General features: G+C 33.7%; 1 protein-coding gene across 1 annotated transcript in view; it reads left to right on the top strand.

Moving 5' to 3' along the window:
* The window catches only part of LOC134840655 (uncharacterized), a 75,619-nt gene that overhangs the window by 15,735 nt on the left and 32,281 nt on the right, over positions 1–27,603 (top strand). The window contains exons 3-6 of the mRNA XM_063856622.1: positions 8,143–8,269; positions 8,557–8,678; positions 8,982–9,128; positions 9,321–9,563. Of these exons, the coding sequence (XP_063712692.1) occupies positions 8,143–8,269; positions 8,557–8,678; positions 8,982–9,128; positions 9,321–9,563 (639 nt within the window). The remainder of the gene's footprint in view (positions 1–8,142; positions 8,270–8,556; positions 8,679–8,981; positions 9,129–9,320; positions 9,564–27,603) is intronic.

Raw genomic sequence — 27,603 nt, 5'->3', positions numbered from 1 at the left:
ATTCAAAAACTTCTATTAATCTTGGGTGGTTGGTAAGAATTGAATAGTGATTCGACGTTTGAGGTAGTTAGACACTGGTATTATGAGCTGGGGAGAACATAATTCTTCTAATTGATCTAATGAAAGCCTTGATGATCAAGTATTTTAGAAGGATTTGAAATTAAAATTCAGTTAAAATTGAAAGTTCCAAGGATAGCCTTAACGATCTGGCTTAAAGAGTATTTAAGGTATTTCACAACAAAGATAGGCTTAGATAAGATTTAATTTAAAGGGTAAAGATTAATAAAAGATTAGGGTTTTAAGAAAAAATTTGTTTAAAGTTAAAAAATAATATTTTATCAGTTTTTTGAAAGATTATGTGTTATATTTTACGATAAGAACCAAAGAAGCACAACGGTTGAAAGGATGAAGTTTCGAGTCTTTGAGAAGAAATGAAGATTTTATAATTTTGATGAAACTAGTTTAAATTTTTATACTAACTAATTTTATTTTTGTTTGATTTTTAAAATTTGTTTCAAATCTGCAGTAACTTTGAAAGTTTGTAGATTAATTTTATTCATAATTTTATAAATTGTTTTCATAGTTCTTAAATCTTTTTTCTTGGTATTATATATTTTTAGTTATACATCATTGAACGATATTCGTCTTGGAAAAGAACTTCACTGCTCCAAGTAATTTATTTCATATTAGTGAAAGAAAATGTACTGCATTGATAACCTTGTAGAGAAGAAGCCTTTGCAGTCAGCTTTTTCGATTCACGGCACAGAAGCTTAATCCGCTGTTTGGGTTTTGACCTGATGTAAGCTTGAATACTCGTTGGTATTGATTAAACTGATTGAGACGTGGAGGTAGTTTTTCAATACTTCTTATGATTTTGCGTTACGTGTTTGGATCTTAGATCTTATCTCTACTTTTGGTTTGTTGTCTATATCTAGAATTGTTGAGGTCTTGTTTGAGACTCTTGGTCAAACCAGATGAGTTTAGGCCGGGTGGCTCACTTATAGAGTATTCTCAGATAAGGTACACCGCCTGTTCGACACGCTATCTTATTTTCGGCCAGATAGATTCGTGCAATTTCTTAGTCTAATACCAATCCTAACCTTACTCCTACATATCCCAGTCTCAATGGATCTAGTGTATATTGTTATTTGCGAGAGAAGATATCAGGAACTGTTCTGGAGAAGAGCAACTGCTTGCTAAGTTAAATTAATTCTGTTCTGGCTGAAACTATAAACAGTTTCAGCCTTACAAATTATTGTAAGTGTTAGTTATGAATCATGATTGGCTAGTAAGAAGTATTTTCTAGCGATAGTTTTATCAATAATTTAATTTGGTTATAAATAATAGTATTAAATTGGTTCCAAATATGTTTGTGCTACTCCTTAGTCCAATAATGAATCTCAGTTATTTTTGTTCTAACCGCTTTTCGAAGAAAATGACGGAATATTTCTGACCGATGAGGTTTTTTTCTTCAGAAAACTTTCGGCTCTATCGACTTTTTTGATACTATCTGAAAAGTAGCAAAGCCCTGAGCTACGAAAAATAAGTTTGCCAGTTTTTTAATTTTAAAGTGGGATTTATTTTGTTGCGTAAGCGGCAATACAATCAGCTCAAACACCGTTTGAAATTAAATTGACCCGGATCAAGGTCGCAGACTCATGTCCAGACTTTGTGCGTCGTGCTGCATCCGAATTTAGACCCAAATTGCAAAGTCGTGCCGAGAGCTTAAGTCTGGAAAGTCTGGACATGAGACATGAGTCGCGCCAGTCACGAAAGTCTTAAGAATGTGGGTTCAGACTTTCGGGGCTTTATTTACTAACTTTTGCGACCAAATTTTGGTATGACCAGACTTCTGTGTCTTTATTTTTAAAATTTCGCGAACAAATTTTGGTATGCGTCTAGACTTTGGCGACTTTATGTCCAGACTTTAGTGACAAAGTTTTGATATGCCCAGACTTTAGCTACCAAAGTTTGGTATGTCCAGACATTCGCAAGCAGTAGCAGAATTAGGGGATCACCCTCCTTGCTAATTCGAAATCTGGCCCCCAAAAGCTCTTTGAGTACTATCTTCTCTATGTCGTTTCTTATTATCTAGATACTAATTTTTCAAAAAAAAAGTCCCAAGAGCGGATCTTTTGGCCTGTTATTTGCGAAATATTTGTTATAGTGCTTTGGTTGAATTAAATTTAAGAAATCAAAAATTTTTCAATGTCTCACAAAGAAACTCTAGATCTACGCTTGGAATTCAGCCAAGCTAGTTGTTCTTGATCTTAGGGTCCATAAATTGAAATAGCAGCGAAAGATTCAATTGAATGAATTAGTTTCCCATTTTTAGTATCAAGAGATTAAAGATCATGACTTCAGAGATTATTCACATCGGTATGAACGAATTATTACTTCAGATGAAAGTCAATTGGTTTTAATTAGACAGTGTGCTAAATATATATAATGCACAGTTGAAACCCCCACTCAATTGGCGAACATCTGAAGCCCAAAACGTTTGCACTTTGTCTTGCCCAAATTCTTAGTGAGAATATCAGCCACCATATTGTCAGTCCCAATATAGTTCAAATCCAACTGTTTCTTTTGAATTAAGTCCCTGATGAAATGTAGATGAATAGCAAAATGTTTTACGACTCCCTTGTTAACGTCGTTTTTCACAAGAGAAATACATGCTTGGTTGTCCACAAACATTTTGAAATCAATTAAATCGAGTTTGATTTCGATCAGTAAATTCAACAGGAATAATCCTTCATTACAGGCTAACGAAAGAGCTGTAGCCTCTGATTCAGCTGTAGATTTTGCAACAGTAGTTTGGAGTTTGCTAGCCCACGATATTGCACCGCTGTTTTCAAACAGGAAAAAGCAATATCCACTAGTACTGCGTCTAGTGTCACTGTCACCTCCCCAATCAGAATCAGAATAGGCATACAAGATTGGCGTAGCAGTACATCGTCTGTAGATAAGTTTATACGATCTAGTTCCTTTCAAATATCGTAGAACTCGTTTTGCAGCAATCCAGTGTACTTCAGTAGGGTCGTTCACATATCTACTCAAGCAATGAGCGATGAATGAAATATCAGGCCTTGTAGTAATTGACAAGTAACTTAGACTGCCGATAAGTCCTCTATAATCTTTGTCGTTTGCTAATTTCACCTCATTTGGTAGCCGTTTACAAAGTTTTAAACCATCAGCTGCAGGTGTAGACACTGGTTTACACTCAATCAAACCAATTTTTGACAGTAGCTTGTCAATATACGCTTCCTGAGAAATTTCTAACCCATCCCCATTAAAGTTGAATTTCATCCCCAAAAACCAATAAAGTTTTGCTGTTTCGCTGATTTTGAATTGACTAGATATTTGTTGTTCAAATGATATAAACTTGTTAGCATCATTGCAAGCGTAAATTATATCATCCACCCAAATGCATACGTATTCCAAAACATCTTTTGAAATTCTCATGAAAAGACAGGGATCATTTTTTGACGCTGTAAAATCTATTGACTTAAGGAACATCTGTAAGGTATAGTACCAATTTCTTCCTGACTGCTTTAATCCATAAATAGATTTATTTAGCTTACAAACAAGTTGATTACCCCCACTGTCTTTCTGCTCAAAACCTTCAGGTTGTTGCAGGAAGACATTCTCTTCCAAATTAGCGTTTAGATAGGCTGTTTTTACGTCCCATTGTCTTACATCAAAACCCTTAGCTGTTGAAATTGCTAAAATAAGTCGTAATGTTGCCATTTTTACTGTAGGACAAAAGGTTTCCTTGAAATCAACGCCTTTGATTTGATTGTAGCCTTTAGCCACATATCTTGCCTTGTATCTTGAAATTCCCCCCTCATTATTGTATTTCAAAGTAAAATGCCACCTTCCCCCCAAAATAGTTTGATCCGTTTGTGGAACTAATTCCCAGACATTATTGTTGATCAGAGAATTATATTCATCCTGCATTGCTTTTTTCCAATTGGGGTCAGAAAGTGCATCGTTAGCATTTTTTGGCAAATTATCAACATAAAAAGTTGCATCAGCTAGCCAACACTCATCAAAAATTGTCTCATTTCTAAAAAATGAAATCTCAGGCGCATTTAATTGTTTGATCCGTTCGCTGCGGCGTAATTGATCATTTTCAAGGTTTCCGCCATTGACATTATCCGCAGAATTTTTCTCAGAAATCTCAGAATAGTTTTCAACGCTTATTTCCAATTCCCGTCCAGAATCATTTTCATCGTCATTTTTGAAAGGAAAAACTTTTTCATCAAAAGTAACATTTCTACTCTCCAAAAATTCAAAGTTTCCATCAAGCTCAGTTCCTACTATATAACATTTACTGTTCAGACTATATCCAAGCAGAAATCCTTTCACGGCCCTTGAATCAAGTTTTTTCATGTTTACTTTTTCGACAAACATATATGCAGCACAACCAAAAATTTTTACGTGTTTCAAATCAGGTTTGCTTTGGAAAAATTTTTCGTATGGGGTTACCCCAATTGCAGAATGATAAACTCGGTTTTTCAAGTAGAAAGCTGTTTTCAATGCAAAAGACCAAAATTTCTTTTCCATGCTGGCAGTTTGTAAAAGACATCTAGTTATTGCCATTACACTACCCCAAGTTCGCTCTATTTTACCATTTTCCTCTGGTGTATAAGGCGCAGAAAATTCAGTTCTTATGGCATTATCAAGACAAAACTGTTTAAACTTTCCAAATTTGAAATCTTTTGGATTATCACTAGCTATTGTTTTTGGTTTACCATAATCCGCTATGAACTGTTTGAGCATCTGAGTGCTATCACTTTTATTTTTCAATAAGTAAACCGCAGAAAATCTTGTGTAGGAATCAATAAAACCTATTGCGTACTTAAAATTGTCTACAGATATCGTATCAATTGGTCCCAAAATATCCGTATGAACAATTTTTAGTTTTTCTGTAGCTCTAGTCCCCCAAACTTTTGGTATCGCTTTCCGCTTAGCTTTTTCAGTTTGACAATCAACACAGTTATTATGTTTCTTTTGGCTAAATTTAACTCCCTCCGTTAGATTTTCTAATTTCTTGATGTCATCAAAATTATTATGACCAAGCCGTTTATGCCAAATTTCTATGTCCGAAACAACCATTGCAACATTTTCCACAGAGTGTTCATTTGCCAGTTCAATTTTCATTTTGAAAAGATCTCGTTGATTTTGAAGCAAAATTTCAGAACTATCTGGTAAAATTATTCTGGGACAAACATCATCAAACATTACATCAGCTTTATTTCTGTTAAGTTTAGATACAGAAACTAAATTTGCCGTATACGTAGGTACAAACAGAGTATCTTTCAGTTCTATAGTTATCAATCGACCATCACTTGTTTGAACATTAAACGTTACTTTTCCCTTTCCACAATTTTTGAATTACTTCCATTTGCACAGCCAACATTTCCATTAATATTCGTATCAAGTTCCGTAAAAAATTCGCGTGTTTTAAACATATGCGCAGAGCAACCGCTATCAATCAAGCAAAATTTGTCGGAATTTACGCCAAAATCATTGTCATTAGAATGAAAACTGAAAAAGTCGACAGTGTTTTCATTTTCTGAAGTAAAATGGCTTTTGTTTTGTTGATTTTTTGATGTAAACAGTTTTTGATGGCTGCTATTTGAATGGTTATTTTGGGTATTTTTCCTACAATCTCTAGCAAAATGTCCCATTTGATTGCAATTGTAGCATTTTATGTCTTTCTTGCAATCCTGTTTTCTATGACCTTGCTTTCCGCAACTGTAGCATTTAATAGTTTTATTACTAAAAAACGTTTCATTTGTTGAATTTTTCTGCAAAAAAGTCTTGCTTGTTTCGGCAAAATTTGACAAATCTCTTTTAATCTCGTCCAAGCTTTTTGCATCTTTCGAAAAATTCACCACAGTTGTAAAATTATCAAATTCTTTTGGTAGTCCTTTTAAAAGCATTGCAATCATCATTTTTTCAGAAATACCCTCTCCCGCTTCTTGTAGATTCATTTGCAAATTTTCCGATCTAAGTATGTAGTCCTTAATCGATTCGCTCGCCTCTAATTTCAAATTAGAAATTTCATTTAACATTCTTTGAACACGTGGTCGTTCCGTACTTTTAAAGTAGCTTTGCAGCCGATTCCATGCCGCTGAACCATCTGGTTTATCGCGTTTTATTAGCATTACAGACTTTCGATCAAGGCATTGTATTAATTCACACCACAATTGTTCTTTTCTATCATTAACATTAGTCTCATTTTCACTACTTCCTGGAACATCTGTTCCCTTCAACGTTTTCTTTAAATTCAAAAGAACTATACGAGCTTCAAATTGCTCAGCAAAATACTCCCAATCATTTTCATTTCCCGAAAAAGTCAATTTTTCCAATCTTGTTTGAATACTTCGTGCCATGGTTAAATGTCACTTCAAATTTCGAATTGTAAAACTTCTCTTTCAAAACTTCTCTTTTCTTTCAAAACTTCTATTTTCAAAGTTGTAATTCATACAACCAATTCTTTTCTTTCTCTTGAAATCCTATTCATACAAACCACCGTAGAATTTTACTCTCTGATGCTGTCAGGCGTAGAGTCTCAATTCTTCACGAAATCGCCCATAACCTCTTAGGGTCCATAAATTGAAATAGCAGCGAAAGATTTAATTGAATGAATTAGTTTCCCATTTTTAGTATCAAGAGATTAAAGATCATGACTTCAGAGATTATTCACATCGGTATGAACGAATTATTACTTCAGATGAAAGTCAATTGGTTTTAATTAGACAGTGTGCTAAATATATATAATGCACAGTTGAAACAAAGAAACTCTAGATCTACGCTTGGAATTCAGCCAAGCTAGTTGTTCTTGATAACACGCTGAAAACATTGTATTCTACTTAATCAAAAGTTATATCAGACATTAAAGGGTAGTCCTACCCTACCATTCAGGGCCTTGCACGAGTATTATTGCTTTGTAGTGGTCTCAATTTCTTATTGATAGTCTTGATTGATACGAGATGCCTTGTTGATCCGACTTTCGAAGAAAATGACGGAATATTTGTGCTGATCGGCGTGGTTGTTTTTTCTCCAGACAAAGTTCGAGAACATAACTAGCAATTTTTGACGGTACTTTTATACTATTTGAAAATTATTGTTGTCCTGAGCCTAAATTTAATAAGATATTTTACCTGCAATCATTTTTCGTAAAATTATGTGGGTTTGAAGATTGTCAAGGTGGCTAATTTGGGACAATTAGCGCGCGATATATTTCGAGCACTTAACGCGTTAGCGGAGATTAGAAATTGCTCCAAGTTGGATTGGGATATGCTTTTTGATCATTTATTACTTGGCTATATGCAAAATGGTGTCCCACTCTTTAACCCAACGATATTTAACCCCCTATGTTTACATCCCCTATATTATAAGCCCGTAACATGATAACCCCACAACAATTTGACCCCCATTTTAATGACGATAATTCGTTTCAAATTAAGTCCTTTTTAATAAGTACAGCAGTAGTCCAATTAAGTTTACTAATTGAGGCCTGAAAAGCTAGTCCTATTTCACTTGATGCCTCTTTTTTCGGAAAATTGGAAAAAATTTTATGCCGCCAGGGATTCGATCCTTTGATCTCTAGATTTTGAGACTAACGTTTTAACCAGTATACCAGAAAAAGGGGGTTACAAAAAGGGGTTAAGAAAAAGGGGGTTACAAAACACGGGGTGATAAGCTTGGGAACCATGCAAAATATATCACTTTGTACTTGCATATGAGGGATGGTTTTCAAATGAAAATCTAAAAAACTTCAAAAATGTTTTTTCTTTGTTTTTAATGTTTATCCAATTTTTTAAGAAAGGGAAGTCGGAACATTCAAGATTTCTCACTGATATGAGCAGTCTTGTTTTTCCGACTTTCGAAGAATTATTTTGTTCAGACCATTTCTCAAAATTTATGGATCTTCGTTGTCCCAGAAGGGAAGCGCTCAGCACTGGACTTTCCAGGCTTAAAGATTGCTGTGAAACGCTCGCAAATAGACTAACGTGACTTCTTTTTGCGTTGCAGTCTCAACTTTTATTCAAAAATAGCTTTTTACAAAAATTTCCGCTCTATATCAATTGATCATCAAATATATTGTATTTTGTATTGTGTTGTGTGCAGATGAGAATTGTGATGTGGGGTGGTTGGACATTCTGGATGGGAGTGTGACTCCAGCTGTGTTGCACTACAGGGCGTGTGGGTCCACCTTCCACCCCATATACAGACAGTGGTCTGCAGTCGTCATAAGGTCATCCATCTGCTCCATCCTATCCCCTCAATTAAACCTTCCATCACTTTCTCAATAACGGCAGAAAGCAATCTAAGTCGAAAACGTTCTACATTTAATCAGTTTATATCTCTTATCAACATTTTTCAAGTTTCTCGCTCTTTTGTCTAGCCTTATTTAAGCCTTTTGAGTTTTTGCACCTTCATGTTAGAAGCGGATTTGGGTAGCTGTGCGCATTAAAATCTTTGCACGATACTAAAAGTTTGACGAAAACTTACTGCGCGAAATATGCCTTCATTATTTTGCAGGTTTGTGCAATCAGGGGCTGCTAATCAGAAAGAAGGTAGCACTGTCCCCTCTTCCCGACTGCAGCTTCAGTGGCGAATCGTTAATTGGCCACCTGCCTCCAGACTCTCAGCCGAGCCATCAGGTTATTTGTTCAGTGCTTTCTGTTTCCAACTCGTTTTCTGTTTCCAACCACAGAGTGGCCCCATCTCGTTCTTCCTCTCAATAAAAACAGTATATTACTTGTAGGTAGATTTCTATTAAGCCCAAGCAATGCTCTACAAGACCAAATACTATGAAATAATATGAACGAAATGTTAGATTTGCATGTTGAAGCTGCAAACTTTCTGGTTTGTAGCTTTAGACACGAAATGATAGGTCCCACCCCTCAAAACTATTTAAAATAAATGTTATTTACCTTTTTCTGTGAATCTAATTTGTTGATTAGGGGGATGCGGAGTTAGTGAGTTCAGTTGTCGCCTGTCTCGCAGGTGTATCCCTCTGTCTGACACCTGCAACAGTGTTCCCGACTGCTCTGCTCCCGGCGCCATGCACGACTTCTCAGACGAGACCGAGATGTGCATGGAGACAGCATGTAAAAAAATATAAGATACTTACAAATATTAGATTTGCACTATTAAGTTAAAAAATCGGATTCATAATTTTCAAATTAGAGAAGTTAGCTATTTTTGTTTTAAGTAAATTTTAGTAAATTTTGATCGAAACATTTCGTTTTGAATATATTTAGCAAGGCAGATTTTTTCAGACTTGATTAGTTTTTTTTCAGACTTGCAGTCTGAATACTCCCCAAAAAGTGAGAGCAGTGGCCGCTCATCTGAAATATGGGATATGCTCGCTACCAGGGAGATATACATTCCCTTGATAGTCATCTCTGCCATGTGTTTGGCTGCAAGTGTGGCTGCTTTGATGTTCTGGCGTTCGGCTATTTTTGGGCACTCCGGATTCAGATCGCAATATGCGAGACTAAGCTCAATTTCATCAGCTTTACGTCAAAACCTCAAAAACAAAAGTAAGTCGTATACAAAAACTATTAGCTTATAAATGTTTTCAGACACGGAACAATTAGTTTTTTCTCGATAAACGTCGTACCTTTATTTTTTTTAAAAAAAAGGAATCGCGTATGACACTTTTTCAGATCGTAAGAGAATGTAAGAAATAGATTCTAACATATGTGTTAAAAACCCCGCTTCTTTCACGGTCGAAGCTGGTCTCTACTTAAATTTATTAGTGGAACCTGATCTAAACTACATTTTATGATTGGATAAATTAGATATTTTACCACTGTAAAGTATTTAATATTAACCAATCATGATCCATCTAACTAACAACCCACTTATTTGTAAGTGCTGAAATTACTTGTAATTTCAGCACCAGAGAGATTTGAGTTTAACTTAGAAATTAGTTGCCTCTCCAAGAGAACTTCAGCAGCCGCCATAAACCAGTATACCCTAGATCTATTGAGCCTAGCAGAGACTAGTTAAACAACCTGAGACTAGATAGTATAAGAGTAGGATTAGGATCGGTATTAGACTAAGAAGTTGCACGAATCTATCCGGCCGAAAATAAGATAGCGTGACGAGCAGACGGTGTACCCTATCCGAAATTACTCTATGAGTTAACCACTTCGGTCCTAACTCATCTGGTGCGACCATAAGTCTCGAACAAGACCTTAATAGCTTAGAATTAACCAAAAATAGATTAGAATTTAGACAAAACATTTTCAAAATGTTATACGACGATAATTTAATCGAAATGTCTCTACGACTCAATAGATCAGAGCCAATATTCCGAACGATAATAGAACTACCCGGAATTGGAAGAAGACCTCGAACCAGAGACGACATACGACAAAGTAGAAACTTACCATATAGTTATATGATAGTACGGCAAAAGCCAACACAAACTTTTATATTTAGAATTTTATTAGCAATGAATGTAGATTTTCATTTACAAACATAAAATCTTGAAGTCAATCTTCATGATCATTTCAGGCGCTAAACAAAATTATTAATATACAATAACGATTGATAAAAAGATCTCAGATCGTTTTCCTAAATTCTGCAGTATTATATAAAACATGTTTGGAAAATATTTATTGAAAATCAAAACAAAAATTAGTAACATGACAATAAATTGTTAGTAATCATAAATATCATCTGTAGTCCCAGCTTCATCACCTAAACATAACAGCAATCATAAGCTCACTTATATCATTAAAAAACTAAAATTTTTAAACAATTTAAACAATTTTAAACTTAAATTCACTTAATTTTAAAATCAGATCATCAAGGCCTATCCTTGGATCTAATTTAATTTTCTATTTCATTAAATTTAAAACTTGATCATCATGGCCTATCCTTGGATCAAAAAGAACAATTTTGTTCTCCCCCACCCACTTAGCTAGTGTCTAACGACCTCAAACGTTGATTCACTATCCAACCCTTTCAAAAAACCCAAGACTAATAGAAATTTTTGAACAAAACTAATCATTCAAATTAGGATAAACAGTGAAGAACTTCGGTTATTCATCCTTCACTTGAACCCTCCTCTTACCGGACCCAGGATAAATCTTAGACTTAGTAAGTTTAAAATAGTATCTAACGAACTACTAGCGTTCTAATTATACCTGAACCTTGTGGATCGATTTACTATTCTCCAACCCTTGAACACAATCACTACCCCTAAGTAAGATTAAGTAAGTTAACACCTTAGCTTATACTAGCCACGAGAAAGTAAAAAATCATTCTTCGGAATCGATATACTTTTCTCTCCAACCCTGAACAAATAGACCCAGGTTAAGCTAACCAAAAAATCGTAAGGACTAACAGTCTAAGAAATAGAAATCATCTAACAACTTTTTGCATCCCTCATCCTAAACCTTATGCCATTTAAAAATCTAGGAAATAAACAAACAATTGTTTTACACAACTGTGAAATAGATAACAAAAAATACGACCTTGTAATCACACCTCATACACAAACAGTTGGATATATTAGAACAAAACGACAAACACTAAAAAGGAAAATAATAACCAAACAAAGACAAATCACACGAAAAAGATTTTCAAAAAATAGAAGCGCATTTTCAGAATCAGAAGCCAACAATTTAGACGAACTTTATAAATTAAAAGAATCTGTTGATAAAAATTGCCCCATTCACGATCAAATATATTTTTCCGACTCAGAAACAACTTCAAGTTCATCAAAAAGATGAAACAGAAGAATAAAAAAACAATATAAACACAAACCAGTACACTTGTATAATTGGAATCAACCAATTAGACACATCGATAATTACCTATTAACAGTCATTAAACGAAAAAATGAGCCAAACCCACACTCCAAGTGAAGATAGTCCAGATGACGACGATATCTACCCCTTCCTCGTAGATGCACCCGATAATAGAGGACAACACAATCTTTGCAAGAATTTACTCCTAAATTTGATTGAACCCGGATTCAGCCCATGTAAAGCAGAGTTCCCAGATGTAAAAATCAAAAGACAAATTATTGATAATTATCTGAAAGATATATGTAATTTAACACAACAATACGGAATCTACACCATAGAATTCAGTACACCAAACTCGAATCACCGCAAATATGTAATTCAAACAGACGATCTTGACTTAGAATTTTCAAAAGTATTCTTAAAATATATAAAAAGCATACAATATCATAACTCACAAAGAGCAAACTCCATATTCACTAATGAAGTTTTTGCAATAATATATAGTTATATTTCAAAATTAGAAAACGAAACCCCAATCCCAAATGTCTCACCGACAGAGACATCCAAACATATAAGGGTACGACATGAAATCACACTATTTTCAACTTTCCTACATATAATTAAAGAAAATTTCACTAAAGATGAAGTTTCACAACATACAAAACATGACTTACAAAAAATTTTGGCATGGTTTATAATAGATTATTTCACACATAATATAGATTTAATTTCGCAAGCAAGAAAAAATTTCAGACCTCAAAATTCAAACGATGATACAGCCATCACAGAACAGTCAGACTACGTTTGGGACCCCGAATGGTCTCATTATGCATTTATAGATATCCCACAATCAATCTCAAGTCAAGCAATAAGTACAATATCTTATATAAGAGATTATGTAAGAGTAATACCATTAACCATTGATGCAACACCATTAAACTACAATACATTTTTACCTGATACGCGAAATAACAGTTTAAATTCGACCGTCATACACAATGAAAACCTTAATGGAACTAGGAATCTTACTCAACAAGATATTCAAACACCATCACACTGCATCCAAACAACAACAACTACACAACAAAGTATTTCACCGATACGTCCAAATTTAACAACACCAAGAAATACAAACACTTCACTAGCACAAGTAACCTTACAATCAACCGTTAAACCTTCGGTTGCTCCAAAATATTCACAAATGGATTATCAAACATATAGACCCATGACAGTACCGTCAAAAACACGCAGAACGTTCACAAGAAACACTTTTGCGGAACACAATTAAAATTACGCACATTCATCAAAAACAAACTATCCCCCACGAAAAAATAATAATAATCAGATAAGATCTCGACATTGGGATAACCCAATGACAACAACCAACTCAATAAATTTTCAAATTAATTCACATCCTCCACAGGATCGTAGTGAAAATTACCCATTCTTTCAACAAAATAAGAATAAAAAGAAAGCAAGCACCTCATCATACGGATTATCCATCCTCTGATGATGATTATTTACAACCAGGTATATTTGCACCATATACTCAAGAATATCGTGGACAAGGAGTGCAAAAACCACATACATATCATAGAATTTTTTCTCCACATCCAACAGATACACAAAATCAACAACCAATACAAATGCAAAACCCAATTAATACACAATCTTTTCAACCAATTCAGCCACAAAACCCAATAATTACACACTCGTATCAACCAACACAAATGCAAAATGAAATACCACTCCCATATTACCTTCAAAAACACGAAATAACAAAAAATCAACTCTCAAACTTTTCACAAATGCCAAATGCCGCAGAATCCCTACAAATGACAATGAATCCATACCTTATGGGTGGATCATCAATAACATCAAACAAACCATTAATGGTATTCACAGGAACAGACCCTGAATATTCTGTAGAAGATTATTTAAATGCAGTAACAGCAAATTTAATTTTAAATATAGGACCTGAACCAATTAATACACCACTACATCAAAATTGGATACATCGACGCACAGCGTTGATACAAACAACCTTAGATGGCGCAGCCCAAAAATGGTTTTCAGTATTGCCTATAGAAATAAAATCAAATTGGAAAAGATTTACACAAGAATTTTCAAAAATGTTTGACTCCGAGAGAAATAAACAACAACAAAGAGTTTTATGTAATGAAATTCGCAGATTACCAAATGAAACCATCAAAAAATTAGCAGTACGTATCGAAACACTAGTTCGAAAAGCATATTCATTAAATACACATGGCTATAAAAACACAAAAATGACAGAAATCTTAATGATGACCTTAACACCTCAATTAAGGAAAATAGCAATAAAAAAGAGAGCATCCCATCCTTCCTCAATTCGAGAGCCCGATCTAGATTTTCGAAAACTATTAGACAAACTAGAGCAAGCGGAAATCACAATGAAACTTGAAGAAACAGAAAATCGAAGTTACAATATGTTAATCGAATTGAAACAAACACCACAAATATCAACAACATACAGGAATCAGATACAGACCTCGTTGAAAAAATCACTGAAATACTGAATATTTATGAAAAACATCCAAACTTTAAAGGCAAACCATCTTTCAAAAAATGGTGTAATTATTGCCGACGATACGGACATAGTATTTCTGAATGTAGACAAAAACAACAGGATAACCAAAACAAGCCTCAAAAATATAAAGAACCAAATAAATCATTCTATCAATACATGAAGAAAGATCAAAATCTACCAAACAAAAATGTATACAGCAACAACAGTTCAGGAAAACCACTTCCGAACAATACCAATTACACGAGAAATCAATCATCATATAACTCAAGTTATAGAGGAAGATCACCAGAACGAAGAAATACACAAAATTCTTCACAAAATCATTACAATCGACCAAATAGTCAAAATAACTACTCCAGATCAAATTCAAATACAACACAATTTGTTTCTAGACCTCATTCCCAATCAAACATAAGGAATAAATACTATCCAAACAATCAATCACGAAACTCATCATATAATAGAAATAGAAACTATTCAAATAATCGAAATAGAAGTTATTCAAACAACCGAAATCAGAATTACCCGAACAATCGATCAAGGAATAACTCATATAGCAGATCAAACTATCACAGATCACACGATAATTATCAAAACAGATCACGAAACAATTCACAAAATCGACATTCAAGTTATAATAATCCTTATAGAAATTATTCCCAATCACCACATAGAAATAATAACCATTATAATAATTCTAAACATCGCCACAGAAGTAGTACACCCAAACATCAAAGACAGATTAATCAAGTACAATCAAATGAAGAAACAACATCAGACCCCCCAGGTATTGATGACACAGGAAATAACGAACTACAACTAAATCAAATAAACTGTGGATCATCAGACACAGAAAGTGATACAGAAAACACTCTCTCCATAAATATGATAGCAGTCGAAAACAACTACGAACCTATTATATATGAACAACCTTTTTCATCACATATATATGAAAATCAATTAGAACTCCTTCACAATTATTATATTGAACCCATCCATACTACACAAACGGCACAAGAAACTAACGAAATCAACACTGTAAATAAATCCAATGAAAATGACAAAACAAAATGCTTGAATACAAATCACACCTATCAAAATATACAAAAAGAACAACCCAAAGAAAAAATTTGGACAATACCATTTCTTTTAGAAAGTCCAAGAAACAAAGAATTTCAACCACCAGATCTTGAAATTGATTTTTTAATTGATTCAGGAGCAGAATCAAACATAATAAACATTCCCACATGGAATGAAATCAAAACATTACACCCAAAATTAACATCTCTTGCAACCTCCAGTAAACTAGCAACAGCACAAGGATCAACATTGGTAAACTATGGAAAAGTTCAATTATTTTTTCTCCCCACAAGAACAATGGAACAAAATAAAATTTTAAACAAGCCATTTAAACAAATATTTTATATCACTGATATTAAGCACAATATCATTGGAATACCATTTATCTCTAAATATATACCAACAATCAACATCTTGAATAGTAAAATACTAATCAAAGATAAGTACACAAAAACAAAAAACACAGCCCTAACATTTTTTCAAAGATTAAATAAACAACCACCATTCTTTTCAAAATTTTATCCAGTTTATAACCAACAACGAAAACACCTGAAACCACTATCAGGAAAAATATATAATTTTTCAATAAAACAAGTTCACCAATATGATAAAAATCAAAATAAACAACAACTCTATATGTCAGACTTTGAATATCCATAAGTTTTTCAAAATCACAATTTCATCCATAAAATATTTGAAAAATACGAATTCAGATATCATTTCGTTACATGTATACAACAAAACACCGTATCAAGTAACATTACCCTTAGGACTTTTAGGATATTGCGAAACCAACGCTACAAAATCACCAATGTATGAAAAAGCATACCGCGTAAATAATATACTCCAATTATTAGATATTTGTCAATCCAAAATTCTTAACGAAGAACTATCCATAAATAATATAATAAGTAATGAAAAAAGAAATACTGATTATTTCACAAAAACCCCATATTTCAAACCTACATTTAACATAAATAACTATACAGAGGATCAACAGAAATTTTTAACAATGTTTAACTTCCAACATTCACAAATAACACAAGACGAAATTGATAAGTTAGCCAAACAGCTAATAAAATATTCATCAGTCTATGCAACATCCAAATTTGATGTTGGCAAAATCAGCTCATCACTACATCTCCCGTTAAAACTTGACGCAGTTTTCAAAAAACAAAGAGCAAGTAAAGTACCAATTCATTTACACGATAAAGTGAACAGATTACTCGATATTTTAGAGCAATACAAAATTATCTCATCGGTAAACAGAGAAGAACAACCAAAAGGTAACACATTTATCAACCCTGTTATCATCCTAGCAAAAGGAGAATCATTAAAAATAGTTCTAGACGCTAGATATCTTAATTCACTAATAGACGAATCAAAATGCAATTGGCCTATTGAACCAATACAAGTTATTTTAACAAAAATAAACGGAAAATACTTTACAACCGCAGATATGAACAGTGCATACAATCAAATGCCACTAGATGAACAATCGCGACGCTTAACACAATTTGTTATTGGAAATCAACAATATGAATTCAACCGCCTATTCTATGGAATATCCATAGGACCAGCAGCATTTTCAGCTTTTATGAGCAAAATTTTCAGACCACTTATACTCAAGAAAAACGCAATCACCTATTTAGACGATGTTTTTATGCAATCACAGACAAAAGAAGAAATGTCTAAAGTTTTAGAACACTATCACAAAATACTTCAGAACGAAAATCTGAAGGCTGCCCCCGATAAATCACACTTCTTTTTAACACGAGTTAAATTTTTAGGACACAATATAGAAAGAAAGACAATCCCTCCATTAAAATCACGCATTGATGCTATTCAGAAACTTCAACCACCAACAAACAAAAAGAAAATCCAAGAATTCCTTGGAATGTTAAATTTTTTAAGCAAATACGTCTATAAAATGCGATTATACTTAAGACCATTCTATAATATACTTAGACAACAAAATAATTTTGAATGGAATACAGAACATCAAATACGATTTGAAGAAATTAAAAAACTCTTAACTGAACAAATTTCGAATACAATTCCCGATCCAAATCAACCATTCTATGCAATGTGCGATGCTTCAAATTTTGGCATCGGCGCAGCATTATTACAATCACACAATGGTACAAACAAAATGAACCTTATATCAGCAAATTCTCGATTATTCACTCAAGCAGAGCTACGACTCTCAACTCTAATGAGAGAATGTACAGCTATAATTTATACACTTACAAAATATGAATTTCTGATACTTGGATCAAAACATCCAACAGTTCTATTCACAGATCACAAACCAATCATTTTTCTCTTTACACAAAAGTCCAACCCAAATCACCGAGTTTACAGATTTCAATTAATTCTAATGAAATTTCCAAACTTACATATAGTTTGGACAGCAGGAAAAAATCTTGCATTACCAGACACATTAAGTCGAAATACACCACCTGAATTACTTACACGTAAAACTACAGTTGAAATACCCAAAAATATAAAATTTTACCTTGCAGAAAACGCAACATCACCCCGACTAGAATGCAAATATGCAGTAAAAACTGACGTTGAACAATCACAGATAAATAAGCTACAACACTTCCCACTTTATTTGATTGCCAAAATAACCACTACGAAGTTGATCTACTTGGAACATCAACTTTCAAACCAATTCCATACTCACAATGGATAAAAAATAACACCCAACAAAAAAGAGTAAAACAACACTCGCATAAAAAAGACCTTTTCCCGTTGATTGAAAAAGAAAATCTAACTGATAAAATAAATATATCAGGACCACAAACAAACGATTCAAAATACACAATAAATCAAGTTTTTGATCTCCATGACCCACTTGATACAATCCCTTTATCTAAATTAGAAATTGAAAACATTTTTCTCCCCCTGCAGATAAAATTACAATTAATACCTTGAAACAATATCAAAATCTTGACCCAGTAATTAGACAACTAAAATCATGGCACAAATATAAAACTAAACCCGTAAAAGCAGATACCACAATTTTAGGAAATAAAACACTCCTCCGATATTTTCGAAAATTTAATAATACAACAATTAATGAAAACACAGACCTTCTAGAATACCAATTAAACGAATCAACAGTTCCCTGTCTCCCTTTAAGTATGATTCTCATAGCTTTTAATATTTCACATACACAAAACATTAAAGGACACTCTGGATCAGAGAAAACATATTCAAATTTCATACAACATTTTTATTTCCCAAATGCACCAATTTGGATAAAAGTACTATGCAATGATTGTATAGTATGTCAGCTAAATAAACCTTATCCAAATCAAAAACAAATAGCACAAAAACGATATTTTAAAGGACAAAGTTTGTACTTTAACCACCGTATTTCATTTGATACAAAAGGACCAATTTCACCATCATCCGAAGGAAACTCCTACATTATGGTAATTGTTGACGCATTTACACATTATGTAGCCTTTAACCCAGTACCACATTGTAACGCTTATTACGCTTACACAACACTTTCTGAACACTGGATAGCCAAGTTCGGACTACCCGAAATTTTAGTTACAGACAACGGTACAGAATTCATAAATAATGAAATCATCACACTATGTCATTTATATAACATAAAACACAAACCACGTACATCTCATGCACCTTGGACAAACGGCTTAGTCGAAGGTATGAACCGTTCACTACAAGAATATCTTAGATGTATCATCAATGGAAATGATACAAGATACACCGAATGGTCAGCAGATGTAAAACTATTTCCCTTAGCATATAATTCACAAATCACGACAACTCTAGGAATGTCACCATATGAAATGGTTTTTAATCAAAAGCCACGCAAACCAATTATGTTTACAGCAAACTCTCATAAAAAAGCACAAAGTCATTGTCAACCGAATAAAGACTCAATTTGTAATAACCTACCTTTGCACACACATGATGAAGATCATTTTCATCACCCACAAATTCTTAAATTAGCCTCCGGTACACACATCGAATGGATTTTAAATAGAGATAAAAAACACAATGAAATTTACCAAAAAGTAACAAAAAAGTTGTTACAAAGGCAAAACATTAATGAACAAATAAATTCACGCTTTACACCAGCCTCCGATTTAAAAATTGGAACATTTATTTTAATACCCAATTTTAACACTCAAAAAGGAATTTCTAAAAAATTACAACCCCTTCGTAAAGGACCATACCAAATAATTGCCAAACCCACGGACGTCACATATAAAATCACCGACTCAGACCAAAAAGAAATTGTTCAACATCGAAACAATCTGATACCTTATTACCCAAAAGAATACGCACTACGCGAACAAACTCAATTATATTTTTTCACAGGTTTAAAACATGACATTCATCTCGAAAACCAAAATAAAAAATCAACTACAATGAAAAACAATACAAAAAAGCTAGATCAAAATATTCCTCAAAAAGAAAGAAAAAATAGAAAAATGACAGAAAAAATTATACCCCAAGAACAAATCGACAAATCAGAACATAGAGAGTCATCACGACTTAGAAATCAACCCCGCAAAAACTATAAAACATTCATCCCACAATCTAAAATATTAAAGAAAGTTGAATTTCAAAAACAGCTTTAATTTTACAATTAATAATCTTTGCACCTCTGAAATATTTTGAACTTTCATTTTTCAAAATAACATGCTGACAGACACGCAGCGATTCTAGTTCAAAATTAGCCAATAGGATTCATCCAATCCGTCACCTTCTATAACTCTAACACAAACCAACTAGACGAACGATAATAAACTCCAGGCATATCTATAACTATAACTTTGCGACCTCCAGGTCAAAAATAGGCAAACCATTCCAACTTGACAACTAAAATAAATATCACCATAATATCATAACCCTACCTTATCTAATAACCCAAAGATCAACAATATTTCCCCAACTCAGACCTCAAATACCCCCCAAACAAAAATGTTAAATTAGCCTAAAGTAAAAGAGCGACTATTTTAATTAGCCTAAGGTATAAAAATCTCAAAAATACCCCAGATCACTTGACAAATAAAAATAAAGAAAAAGAAGACCTCCCAAACACCATAAAATTCGCCCCCAACACTTTTTCACAAAACTCAACTCACTTGTCAAAAAACCAATAAATAATTCGACCACACTTGAAAATTGCCTCAGACAACAAAAAGTATTCGATCGAGAAGCCATTTCTTAAATGCTCTTCTCTCGATCAGTCAACATAATTCTTAACATTTTCATAAACTTTTTAACAAAATTTAAACTTTTAATCATATTTCTTTTTGATACCTTTGAAGCTTTTGTAATAATCTTAATCAATTTTTGCAATATTTTTTAAATTTTCTATTCCATATTTGAATTATACTTCCAACTTTCAAAAGCCATTGACCATATCCACAGGTACGATTCACAAAACTTATCTAAATGATACGAACCATTTTTAGTAGAACCGATATTTTTTTACTATTTGTAATTTTTATAACATTTCTATCATCCCTCATCTTGACAATATGCAAATATATAAAGAAAGCAATCATCACATTCGCCTTAGCAACAATCCTTCTAATTTTTTTTCTAGAAGAATACTACAATAAACATAAATTTTTTCACTAAAAGAAATAGATCAAAAACCATCAAAAATTGCTAACCAACAATCACACAGTCAGTCTTCACCGACATCATCCCAAGATAACCCAACACCACCTATAACTACCCAAAACCCTCAAACATCTACACGAATTTCTTTTCAAGATAACCCATATACCTTTGAAGAACGACACGCTCGCTTATCTGAACCACTAGAACCAGTTCAACGACAAGCACCTCTAAGTGAACCAACATATAACTTGTACCCAACACTACCACAAGAATTAAGTAGAATACGAAATCTTAGTCAAAATCAAAATACAGTCGAAATAAATAGACAAATTATACATCCTCGACGAAACAGAAATTTTCAAATCCCCCGAGTTCATTTTGATATACCCCAATCCCCATCACAAAGTACTCCAGAAAACCCCATTGGTATATTACCAGAAACCCCAACACTTCTTTCACAACGTAGCACCTCAAGCCTACCCTCAGATTACTTAGGTTCAACAGCAACATCTGAACAAATACGTGAAAATCCCTTTAACCCCCCAAACCAAACATCACGACCACCATATTGGACAACACAATCATTCACACAAGGTGAAACAAATTTAATCAATGATCCAATAGATATTTCTACGGATACAACAACATCCTCATCACTACCAGAAACATTATCACTACCATCAACACCATCAATAAGCCAGATTTCACCGACGCCTTTTTCTTTGAATTTCCCAAATAACCTCGACGCTAGATATCGAGAACAATCATCAACAAATATCCCTTTAAGATTAGACTGGAATACATTCACAGCACCCCCCACCATTATTTGGACAACACCCAGAAAGTAACCGACTCCACAACTGGGCACTCAATAGATTACAATATAGACAAGATATCCACGAAGACATTCGTGATCATAACATCCAAATACTCCAACAAAATAGTCTACAATTAAAATTTGAAATCACGGTTAAACTAAACAACATTGCTCAACATCCCTACCCATTAAACCCACCAAATATAACAGCTCAATCACTACCACCACCATTTATAACAACTGAGGTAATATACAAATACGACAGATATACCAAAAAGACAATTGGTTACATCACATTTTATAACCCATACTCAGGATTATCATACACATGTATATTCTAAAAATATTAATTTTTCTCCAACTCTTTTTTCTAGTCATTTCCAATCAGAACATAAATCCTTCCCCCCGCACAGGACCCCAAAATTTATTAGTAACACATTACGATTGTGAAGAAAATGAACAAAAAACACTACACAAATATGCAATAAATCAAGTATCACAATGCGAAACAGAACCACAAGCTATAGAAACTACAAATGTAATAGCGACACTCTATTCAAAAGCCCGAGCAACAACAGTTATAGGATATAAATTCACAGCAACATTTTCTGAAAAGAAAGTACATTGTTCACAAGTCTCAAATGGAAATAAAAACCGACTTGACCACGAATCATTCTACCAGAGTAATATCGAACGACTTTTACATCTCAACCCCGAAGATTGTAAAAACGAGTTACTCAGACTAAATATCACAAAAAAAACACCGATAGAAAGTTAGTATATTTCCAAGTTTTTGCAGATTCTGTACATCAAGCAGAACTTGAAAGATATCAAGGACATATAAAACTAGATGAAAAATACCCATACAACGGCGCACACGGAAGATTAACTTATGACATACACGATAAACACTGGATACCGCACATTGGTATCAATAACCCATCAAACTGCAAAGCAGACACAAAAAATAAAGGATATCAAGAAATAATGTTTTTCGATTGGAAAATACAACTCGAAAAAATACAACTCACACGCGATTTATCTGACAACACAATGATCTATCAAGGAATTAGATTACCTTGTAAAAACGATCAAGGCTATTGTGACTCTACAACACGAACACAAGCAACAATTGTTTGGTTCCCCGAAGACACATGTACAACATTTCAAGTAGCAAAAATACACGCCCGAATGATAAAATTTCACGAAAAATATTTTATACAATCAATTCCATATGAACAAGTAAATCCATCACGAAAACAAAGTACTAATTTTGGAAACATTCACAATATAGAAAATAAATTGACAAATATATCAAGAAACAGAACTTGCATGCAAATACAGAAACCCACTTCACAAAACACAATACTCCGAAATATTAGTTGAATACGAAAAAGGATTCGACATGACCACTGGAAAAATAAAAATCGACCCATATGCCACAAGTCATCCTCTAAACGAAGGAACATCATATATATCAGTTAATTTTCAAAAAAGTAAAGGTCAACCCGGTGGACATCTAAAGCCCCATGACACTAGAAGCACACGTTTACAAGAACTATCACTAATGAATAGTACTTATTTTGGTAATATCCACTATGATATTCACTTAGATATGAAATTAGACTACACAATTAGCCGAATTTTTCAGGAAATGTCACTCTCTGAATTGGAAACACTTCACCAACTATGCGAATTAGAACGGACACAAATCTTACAATCACTTGCACTAGCAGTATCAAAAATACCCTACGCAGGATATTTACTATCAGGAAACAGATCAAATTTTTTAGACTACGAAGGAAACATTTTATGGTTTTATACCTGTACCAAAAAAGTATCACCACTATATGTTTTTGAAGATAAACGATGTTATAAAAGAATCCCTATCTTTTATAAAAATAAAGTACATTTCGTTGACACACTTTCAAGACGAACCTATTTCTGGGATACCGCAGTTCCATGTGGATCAGAAAATAGCCACAATGTAGTACAACTGAACCCTGATGAAGATGAATATTACCTTCTTACCCCATACCCCACATTAAGGCAATCACTCAAAAAATTTTCACCAGAAAGCATTAGAGCTATTGCTCGAAGCCCAAATATCGACTTACAATCAATTGGAACATATTCAAAATCCGATATCCAACATCACATTAGAACACAACAGTTCCAAGAATTATTAACACAAATGGACACTATACAAAGACAATCAATTGACCAAAACTTACGCAAACTTGCCGAAACCGCAGGATTTGCAGATATCTATACACAAGATTATAGCGGATATTTTAAAGACATTAAAGACTATATATATCTAAACGGTGAAAAATACCGACCACAAGATATCTCACCTATAAATATTTTTTTAACTTTGTTACACTAAAAAATGAAATTCTTGATTTTCTAGGATGGCCATATTACATCTTAGAAAAGTTGACTATTCTATACGCTATGTTTAACTTTATAGGATTTCTTTTTTCACTTTTAAAAGGAATCTACAACGCATGTGCTATACACACACAAGTAAATAGACAAGCAAGTGTAGCACGCATACTATTTGCAGGATTCTTTGGAATTTTTTCATCATCAATAAACAAAATTCTTTTAGACGCACAAATAAAAGAATACAATACAAAAATAGCAACAAGACAGAACACATACGACGAAGAACATAATAATGTAGAAATAACGCCTACAGCACCACAGTTACCACCCCTACCACATAACCATCCATTATCCCTAGTCCCACAAAATTTTCGAAATTTAGCAATAACACATAATCCAAAGTTTAGACCAACCATATCACAAAGTCCCATTCAACATATAATGACACATCATTCACAAGATGAAAATGTATATGAACAAATTATAGAACAACCCCATACCACCGCTTTTCAGTCTCAAAATAATAATTTTTTTAGCCCACGATGAGCCGACAACTTGGATCCCTACACCGCTCAAATTCCCACACAACCAACCTCAACACTCCAATTACAATAATTCCACTTTTTGCTTTCCCGCCACCCGATTTCCCAACCAGTAATATAACATCAGGCATGAATTCAGACACTAATTCACATATTTCAGTTTTATACTCCATTTCACAACTCAATAACCCTAATATTGAAACCCCTGATGAATTTGCAGACTCTGAACCATCTCCATCCAATAATTTTCAAACCAACTCCTCAATTTTTTCAACACCCCCTTTTCAACCAATCCCACCAAATAACCCACTCCCATCCATTTCTACACCTTCTTACGCTTCACAAGTCACCCCAACCTACTCTTCATTTCAATCAGAACGATCATCCAATTCTCCAGATATTCCCCAAATCTCCCAAGAACTAGATAATTTTATCACCCTACAACAACAACCATTACACCTTGACACCCCCACTATAAATCAGATTTCTTCCACAATAGAATCATCAAACCCACCTACCCCTACACCCTCTTCAGCTTATACCGCATCATTAGCACAATCATACATCCACCAAATCATCAAATAGCACTAATGGAGCTTATCGCACTTTCAAAAGAAAATTCCCAAACCATCCATTTCCAACAAAACCAGGAACAGCCCGTGAATATATTAATCATCCAAATCACACTAACACGAAAGATTTTCTAGCAATCACCTCACCTTCATTTCCACAATATACTTTAAACACCCCTCATGACACTAACGACACACGTAGTTTTGTAGATGAACATGTTTTAATGCCTACACTTCATTGGACATCATATTATCATTTTACTTATCCCCTTTGCCTACCATGATCTAATACTCATATCGATATAGAAAGAAATCAAGATATGCTATACCGACTCACCACACCACTAACACATAGACAATTTACTTATATAGGATATAAAAAGTCACTAAAAACGTTCACTGCACCCCGAGCTAACGAATATACGCTAGAATATTACGATCATAACATCATCCGAGCTAACCAAGACCAATTTTTAGATGATGATCGCTTCGCTAACCCACAAATCACAGAAAAATTCTTCATCAAAAGACCATATGTATTTACACTCAATATATTTGATCGCAAATTCGACCACGTCATTTCTGAAGCACTAACCGACATGAAAGCTTACGAAAGTTTTAAAGAAAGATTTCAATTATTTTCACTAACCTTCAACTTCCTTGCACCACATGAACGCGATTTGCACTGCTCACACGACATTATGTTACGCACTAAACAAACCCACACATATACATATTATCGTTTCATACAAAATCATTTCGATCTGCACATTCCATCAAGACAACCACACCACCGTTTTCAGTTTATTAACCCTAAATACACTTCACCATTTTTTCTTAACTTCACATATTGCATCAAAGATACTAACCTTCACGGTATTCTTCGCAATTATGATTCCATAACCCAAATGTATATATTTTGTCCCATCACGAAGACCCTTAACGCAGAAGAATCCAGACCCTTCCTTATCCCACATGAATTTATTCAACCTATAGAAATCCCAATATTAGAATTCATCCACAACACTAAATACAATCACAAATTATATAATCTCATTCAAAACACACCTTATGAATTTGCAGTTGGCACTGAAGAACTAAAAACTATTAAAGCACTTCAATTGCTTTGGCCACTGCTTCAAACTAAAAACATCATTCGCATACTAGCAAAATTACTAACAAATTCCGACATAATACACGACATCTTCCCCCACGGTTTTTTCCCCGACGACTAAACAGGTAAGTATAATTTATACATATTCTTAACTAATAAGTTTACATTAAAACTAACCATTCTTTATCCATGTCTCATTTAGATTTTTAGTCTTCATCCCACGATCATCTGCAAAAAACACAAAAGAAAAATAAAAAATAGAACACTTCTTCAAATTCTTCTAAACTCTATTAATATTTTGCACTAGATAAATATAATAAAATTCATACCAATGTAGTAAATTAATTTATAAATTGTTTTACCAAAAGCAGTAATTCTAATAATGATGAAAATTTGTAACTTAATTTTTCCCCAAAACTAGCAGTAAAATTGAAATTCTATGTAGTAAATTGATAAGACGAAAATGCAGTACTAACCTTTTGATATTTTCATTCACTCGCACAAGAATTCTATCCAAACTCGCACAGCTCGCCGACGAAGAATTGTTTAAATAATGAATTTCAGTTTCAAGTTTTCACACTCAACAACTCTAACACACGATAACAAGTTTCAAACTTTCCTTTAACCCGGTTGGAAAGGAATTATATACTAAACCAAACTAACCAACGCAGCTTACTAAACACCACAAATCATAAAATAACAGCATGACTAAGGAAAGAAAACCAACGGTACCCAAACCGGATTAACCCAGTTTAAAACTGGATAATTTATTCTTTTGAAGACTATTATAAAGTCTAAGAAAGAAATAATAAAACACAAAAAAGTCGAAAGACAAACCCATACCAAAAACAATTTGATTTTTGAAAAAAGGACGCAACCAACGAAACATAAGAAAAACCACCACAAACCCGACATAAAACGTTATCACATAACAGGACCTCTCACAGAAACCGCACGAAATCATACTCCCACTCCTGGCCTAACCCACCAGAGAGGACGTCCTGAGCATGCTCTATAGCCGGCCTAACCCACCGTGCTACATCCACGCTTTGTGATCACACTTCTATTTTTAATAAGAGGTACTCAAGGGTGAGTAACTCTTCAAAA

Source organism: Symsagittifera roscoffensis, chromosome 2, assembly GCF_963678635.1.
Source record: "Symsagittifera roscoffensis chromosome 2, txSymRosc1.1, whole genome shotgun sequence".
Lineage (NCBI taxonomy): Eukaryota > Metazoa > Xenacoelomorpha > Acoela > Convolutidae > Symsagittifera > Symsagittifera roscoffensis.
Note: the sequence above shows the minus strand (reverse complement) of the source record. Positions and strands in the feature narration are given on the sequence as shown.